At 50.6% G+C, this 7,800-nt stretch overlaps 1 protein-coding gene across 1 annotated transcript in view; it reads left to right on the forward strand.

The window, feature by feature from the left end:
* The window catches only part of gars1 (glycyl-tRNA synthetase 1), a 55,990-nt gene extending 52,547 nt beyond the window's left edge, over positions 1 to 3,443 (forward strand). The window contains exons 16-17 of the mRNA XM_078426243.1: positions 1,701 to 1,891; positions 3,160 to 3,443. Coding sequence (XP_078282369.1) covers positions 1,701 to 1,891; positions 3,160 to 3,276 — 308 coding nt within the window. The 3' untranslated portion in view covers positions 3,277 to 3,443. The remainder of the gene's footprint in view (positions 1 to 1,700; positions 1,892 to 3,159) is intronic.
* Positions 3,444 to 7,800: the final 4,357 nt, after the last annotated feature.

The raw sequence follows: 7,800 nt of genomic DNA on the forward strand, positions 1-7,800 counted from the left end.
GTAGATTGGTGCCAGTTGTTCGGCACAGAGCTTGAGGGTAGGAGATTTCCGGCTTTTCTGTTTCCTGAATAGCCTCTCCACCTCTGCAATTTCTATTGTTGGAGATGGAGAAGTGGCCAGACTGATGTTGGGCAGTGGATGGGGGCCCAGTCTGGAGTCAGGCTATGAGTATGTGCAAATTGGTGATTGCAGAGGCGGGGGGGGGCGGGGGAAGGGGCCAGTCTTTGCAAACTGGAGTCAGCCTGTGAGTAGGTGTGAATTACTGCTTGGGGAGGAGTGGATGGGGAAGGGTCCAGTCTTTGCAAACTGGAGTCAGTCTGTGAGTACATGTGAAGTGATGATTGGGGGAGGGGATCCCAGGATTATGTTTCTGTTTCTCATAAGTCATAGTGATACAGTGTGGAAACAGGCCCTTCGGCCCAATTCGCCCACACCGACCAACATATCCCAGCTACACTAGTCCCACCTGCCTGCACTGGGTCCATATCCCTCCAAACCTTGTCCTATCCATGTACCTGTCCAACTGTTTCTTAAATGTTGGGATAGTCCCTGCCTCAACTACCTCCTCTGGCAGCTTGTTCCATACACCCACCACTCCTTATGTGAAAAAGTTACCCCTTAGATTCCTATTAAATGTTTTTCCCTTCACTTTGAGCCTATGTCCTCTGGTCCTCGATTCCCCTACTCTGGGCAAGAGGCTCTGCATCTGTGTGCACACATGTATGCAGGCCTCTGGGAATGTTGTAGAGCTGAAGAATCTCGGCGTGCAGGTATGTAGTTCATTGAAAGTGGAGTCACGGGTAGATAGGGAGTGTTGTAGAGCAGGGGGATCTGGGTGTGCAGGTATGTAGTTCCTTGAAAGTGGCATCGCAGGTAGAGTGGTCAAGAAGGGTTTTGGTACATTGGCCTTCATCAGTCAGAGTATTGAGTAAAGAAGTTGGGTGGTCATGTTACAGTTGTACGAGACATCGGTGAGGCTGCATTTAGAGTAATGTGTTCAGTTTTAGTCACCCTGTTATAGGAAAGATGTTGTTAAGCTGGAAAGGGTGCAGAAAAGAATGTCAAGGATGTTGCCAGGACTCGAGGGCCTGAGCTATAGGGAGAGGTTGAGTAGGCTGGGACTTTATTACGGAGTGCAGGAGGATGAGGGGTGATCTTGTAGAGGTATTAAAATCAAAAGATTTTAATAAAAATAAAAGAGCTCTTAAAGATAGTGGAGTCAGAGGTATGGGGAGAAGGCAGGAACGGGGTACTGATTGTGAATGATCAGCCATGATCACATTGAATGGTGGTGCTGGCTTGAAAGACTGAATGGCCTCCTCCTGCACCATGAAGAGAATAGATCGGGTAGATGCACAGTCTCTTGCTCAGAGTAAGTGAATCGAGAACCAGACGACATAGGTTTAAGGTGAGGGGGGTATAGATATAATAGGAATCTGAGCGTTAAACGTTTTCACACAAAGGGTGGTGGGTGTTTGGAAGGAGCGGCCAGAGGAGGTAGTATCGCAACGTTTAAGAGACATTTGGACAGGTACATGGATTGGACAGGTGTGGAGGGATATGGGCCAGACGCAGGCAGGTGGGACGAGTGTAGATTGTTGGTGGGTGTGGGTGAGTTGGGCTGCTAGGACTGTTTCCGTGCTGTGTGACGTGGCGATAATGAACCTGTGCTGACGGTGCTCCCTCTGCCCCTCTCCCAGCCGAGGCGCTGATCAGGCACGGGGTGTCCCACAAGGTGGACGACTCGTCGGGCTCCATTGGCAGGCGCTACGCCCGCACGGACGAGATCGGCGTGGCTTTCGGCATAACCATCGACTTTGACACGGTCAACAAGGTGCCGCACACGGCCACGCTGAGGGAGAGGGACTCCACGCGGCAGATCCGGGCAGAGGTAGGCGGGGGGGGTCTCTCCCCATGCGCAAGTCGCCTGTCGCTGCGAGTGTGGCCCCAGCATCAGTGTGGCAGCGAGGCCTGCACTGTGTAGAGAGGAACTGCAGATGCTGCTTTACACCAAAGACAGTCGGACGTGCAACGCTTCAGTAACTCAGCAGGACAGGCAGCATCTCTGGAGAGAAGGATAGGGGACGCTTCGGGTCGAGACCCTTCTTCAGACCCTTCTTCTGAAGAAGGTTCTGAACCCGAAGCTTCAGAGTGAATGGTGGGATCCTGGGGAGTGTTGCAGAGCAGTGAAGTGGAGGAACTTAGTTCCCTGAAAGTGGCGTCAGGGGTAGGATAGGGTGGTGAAAAAGACTTTTGGCCCATTGGCTTTCATCAGTCAGGATAATGAGTACCAAAGTTGGGATGTTATGCTACAGTTGTATAACTGTTTTACATTGGTCAGGCCACACTAGGGGTATTTAGTTTAGTTTTGGTTAGTTTTGAGAAACAGTGCGGACGGCAACAGACCCTTTTGGCCCATCGAGTCTGCGCCGACCAGCGATCCCCGCACGTTAATTTATTTTTACATTTACCAAGCCAATTAACCTACAAACCTGCACGTCTTTGGAGTGTGGGAGGAAACCGAAGATCTCGGAGAAAACCCACGCAGGTCACGGGGAGAACGTACAAACTCCGTACAGACAGCACCCATAGTTGGGATGGAACCCGGGTCTCCGGCGCTGCATTCGCTGTAAGGCGGCAACTCTACCGCTGCACCACCGTGAGCGGCCAATTGTGTTCAGTTTTGGTTACCCTGGGGATCTTATTGAAACTTATAAGATTATTAAGGGATTGGACACACTAGAGGCAAGAAACATGTTCCCGATGTTGGGGGAGTCCACAACCAGGGTCACAGTTTAAGAATAAAGGTTAGGCCATTTCGAACGGAGATGAGGTGAAACATTTTCACCCAGAGAGTTGTGAATCTGGAATTCTCTGCCTCAGAAGGCAGTGGAGGCCAATTCTCTGGATGCTTTCAAGAGAGAGTTAGATAGACTCTTAAGGATAGCGGAGTCAGGGGGTATGGGGAGAAGGCAGGAACGGGGTACTGATTGTGGATGATCAGCCATGATCACAGTGAATGGTGCTGGTGCAAGGGGCCGAATGGCCTCCTGCACCTATTGTCTGTCTAGGCCTGTACCCTGCCACACAGACCGGCCCCTTGGCTGCCGCAACCATCGATTGTCCGTGCTCAGAACAAACCTTTATTGTTGTCGACAGATTTCCGAGCTGCCGCAAGTTGTCCGGGATTTGTCCAACGGTTCCATGACCTGGGCTGACGTCGAGGCCAACTACCCGTTGTTCGAAGGGCAGGAGACCAGCAAGAAGGAGAATTAAACAGCTGGCCCGCTCCCGTCCCGTCCCGGAGCCACGTACGTTACGTGGGCAGTGTTATTCGGTGAGGGGCGGCCACAGTGTGGCACCGGGACGTTGGCCACTCCACCCAGTGAATGTCAGCCCACCCCCACACCTGCCAATGGTGTTCCCAAGCAATAAAGTCTGAGTGGGAAACCACCCCTTGTGCTTTCTGACCTCCAGCAAACAGCCAACGGCTGAGGTATTGTGTTGCTGCGCGACAAACACGGGAGGGGAGAGCACGGTGATCATTAAACCTCGCACCACCAGGACCACTCCACACCCAGTCATGAGCGAGAGCTGGTCAATGCCAATGAGGAAGTGGTCTATGCCAATGGGGAAGTGGTCTATGCCAATGGGATAGTGGTCTATGCCAATGGGATAGTGGTCTATGCCAATGGGGCGCTGGTCAATGCCAATGGGGAAGTGGTCTATGTCAATGGGGCGCTGGTCTATGCCAATGAGGAAGTGGTCTATGCCAATGGGGTAGTGGTCTATGCCAATGAGAAGTGGTCTATGTCAATGGGGCGCTGGTTTATGCCAATGAGGAAGTGGTCTATGCCAATGGGGTGCTGGTCTATGCCAATGGGGAGCTGGTCTACGCCAATGGGGTAGTGGTCTATGCCAATGGGGCCCTGGTTTATGCCAATGAGGAAGTGGTCTATGCCAATGGGGTAGTGGTCTATGCCAATGGGGAGCTGGTCTATGCCAGTGGGGCGCTGGTCTACGCCAATGGGGAAGTGGTCTACGCCAATGGGGCGCTGGTCTACGCCAATGGGGAAGTGGTCTACGCCAATGTGGCACTGGTCTACGCCAATGGGGCACTGGTCTACGCCAATGGGGAAGTGGTCTACGCCAATGGGGCGCTGGTCTACGCCAATGGGGAAGTGCTCTACGCCAATGGGGAAGTGCTCTATGCCAATGGGGAACTGGTCTACGCCAATGGGGCACTGGTCTACGCCAAAGGGGAAGTGGTCTACGCCAATGGGGCACTGGTCTACGCCAATGGGGAAGTGGTCTATGCCAATGGGGAAGTGGTCTATGCCAATGGGGAAGTGGTCTATGCCAATGGGGCATCCCTCCTCACCTAATGGTCTCGGCCAATGCGGGCTAGGTTTAGAGGGATATGAACTAAATGGATACAAAGGGGACTTGCCCTATGTGCCAACTTTGTGGAAATACCTTGTCCATGCCAACCTGGCCTGTTTCCATGTTGTGTAGCTCTATAACTCTGCATCTGCTATTTCTTCCGTTGCATGCTCACCCTAGGGCGGCTGAACTGATGCAGAGAGAGATAGGGTTGGAACTTGTTAAATCCTGATATAACTGGACAGAATAGATGCAGGAAGGTTGTTCCCGTTGTGGGATAGCCCAGGGATACAGGGTGGGTTGTGTGACACTGTGATGAGGAAAGTCTTTGACAAACCTGGTGCTTCTCTACCAGAGGGGGTCATAAAATACATTCCAAACAGAGGGATATATTGTTGGGGTGAGTGGGGATTAAGGAACAAGGACAGCTGCAATGTGGATCAGCCATGGTTGCACTACCTGGTGGAGCAGGCTTGATGGGCCGAATGGCCTGCTGCTACTTTTCCTTATTGAAACAAGGTTGTTTAGTTTAGAAATACAGCGCGGAAACAGGCCCTTTCGGCCCACCGGGTCCGCGCGACCAGCGATTCCTGCAGATTAACACTGTCCTATAGTGTATATACTATAGAATAGTGTTAATGTGTTAGTGTCAATATCCACTAGGGACAATTTTTACATTTACCGAGCCAATTAATAAACCTGCACGTCTTTGGAGTGTGGGAGGAAACTGAAGATCTCGGAGAAATCCCACGCAGGTCACGGGGAGAACGTGCAAACTCCGTACAGACAGCACCCGTAGTCGGAATGGAACCCGGGTCTCCGGCGCAGCATTCACTGTAAGGCAGCAACTCTACCGCTGCGCCACCCATGGACAGTTTGGTTCCGTGCCCCTGTATCCCCTGTGCTGCTCCTGTATTGATGGAGACTTGTGCTGTTCCTAATGCAGGACGCAGAGCTCTGGAGAGGCTTTGCCTTGGCTCGCACTCAAAGAATCCAAACATGTTTCATTAGCTTTAAGTTTATTTTAGTGCAGAAATTCTTCACAGTACAATACATGGAGGATGTTTAGTTTATTGTCACGTGCACTGAGGTACGGTGAAAAGCTTTTTGTTGCGCGCTATCGAGCCATCCGCAGTGTACAGATACTGCCGTAAAGGGAATGATGTTTCGTGCAGGATGGAGTCTGCTGTTGGAGTGGAGGTTTAAGAGTGGAGTGATTGTACTGTGTGATTGCAGATCCGCTGCTGGGATCAGCACGCAGAGAGTCGCCTGGCTTGGGTGCCACATAAAATAAGTGTAATGTTCTGGGCTCAGATGCTAGTGCAAGCAGTGAAGCAAGATGCTGGGGTTAGACTAACATAAATCATAAGCTGTCCATGAAGTAGTCTCTAATCAATCTCTCGTCCTGTTGCAGGTGTTATAGATTTCGCCGGTAGATCAGTTAAAGATAACTATTGAAGCATGTTTTTTTTTAGAAAGTATAAGTCAGATGCTCCAAACCTACAGCTCCCCCGAGCTCCACTATTTCACGTCACCACAGGAACCGACGGTGAGTAGATGGGCAACCACAACAGCTCAGTTTAGTTTTTGCAGGAAAAATGTTCCCAATGTTGGGGGAGTCCAGAACCAGGGGCCACAGTCTAAGAATAAAGAGGAGGCCATTTAAAACTGAGGTGAGAAAAAACTTTTTCAAGTATTGAATTTGTGGAATTCTCTGCCACAGAAGGCAGTGGAGGCCGATTCACTGGATGCATTCAAAAGAGAGTTAGATAGAGTTCTTGGGGCTAGTGGAATCAAGGGATATGGGGAGAAGGCAGGCACGGGTTACTGATTGTGGATGATCAGCCATGATCACAATGAATGGCAGTGCTGGCTCAAAGGGCCAAATGGCCTCCTCCTGCACCTATTTTCTATGTTTCTATGATACAGCACGGAAACAGGCCCTTCATAACACCAAGTCCACATCAATCAGCCGTTCACACTGGTTCTGTTATCCCACTTTCCCATCCACTCCCTACACATTCGGGGCAATTTAGTTAACCTACAAACCCGCACGTCTTTTGGATGTGGGAGGAAACACAAACGGTCACATGAAGAACGTGCAAATTCCACATCAGGATCGAACCTGGGTCTCCGGCGCTGTGAGGCAGCAGCTCTACCTGCTGCACTGCTGTGCTCCAAATGTGGCCTGACCAACAACATAAGTTGCATCATGATGTCCCACCTTGTGTACTGGAGGTGATCTTGATAACAACAGGATAAAGACGGGAGAGATGGAGGTCTGAACGGAGGTAATAGGAAGTGGGGTCAGCTAAGGTGCAGCTGAGAGACATTGGTGGCCCCCAAACAGGGAAGATAATGCAGCAGAGAATAGAAATCAGAAGATAGAGTTGCGTGTAACAAGTGTAAAGCAATCACAGGAGAGTTTAATCTAATCACTGGGCACTGGGCCATGTTCAATCCTGACCTCGGTCACTGAGTGGAGTTTGCACGTTCTCCATGCACGTTTCTTCTGGGAGCTCCGGTTAAGTTTAGTTTAGAGATACAGCGCGGAAACAGGCCCTTCGGCCCACTGGGTCCGCACCGACCATCGATCCCCTCACACTAACATTATCCTACACACACTAGGGACAATTTTTACATTAACCAAGCCAATTAACCTACAAACCTGCGCGTCTTTGGAGTGTGGGAGGAAACCGAAGATCTCGGAAAAAACCCACACAGGTCACGGGGAGAACGTGCAAACTCCGTACAGACGGCGCCCGTAGTGGGGATGGAACCCGGGTCTCCGGCGCTGCATTCGCTGTAAGGCAGCAACTCTAACACTGTGCCACTGTGCTGCCATTAGCTCCTGCTTGTTTCAGCTCAAAGATAGACGCTCACCTGGTCTCTTCCCTCTGTTCTCAACATTAGGATTTGTTGAAATGAGTTGTCAATGGTCAGCATGGACACAGGAGGCCAAAGGGCCTGTTTCCCCATCTGTATTGCTTTGTGACTGAGCACTAATGGTGTGGAGGTGGAATTTGTGGCTGGAGAATTCTGCTCCAGAAATCAATGAGTGCATGGGTGTTTTTCAGACCCAGTGTTGAGAAAGAGTTGTGATGAAGGGGCCATTACAGGGGCATGTGATGCAGTTTTGTACAGAAACTGGAAGTGGTTTCGTTTTATAGAAAAGAAGCAGCGTACTGGAGTAACAGCGTGTAGGACAACATCTGTGGAGAGGAAGGGACGTCCTTGATATTGAGGCAGTGCAGCGTAGGTTCACCAGGTTAATCCCCGGGATGTGACATGAGGAAAGATTGGAAACGCTGGGTTTGTATTCACTGGAGTTTAGACGGATGAGAGGGGATCTTATGGAGACGTGTAAAATTATAAAAGGACTAGAGAAGCTAGATGCAGGAAAAATGTTCCCAATGT

This window comes from Rhinoraja longicauda, chromosome 2 (assembly GCF_053455715.1).
Source record: "Rhinoraja longicauda isolate Sanriku21f chromosome 2, sRhiLon1.1, whole genome shotgun sequence".
Classification (NCBI taxonomy): domain Eukaryota; kingdom Metazoa; phylum Chordata; class Chondrichthyes; order Rajiformes; family Arhynchobatidae; genus Rhinoraja; species Rhinoraja longicauda.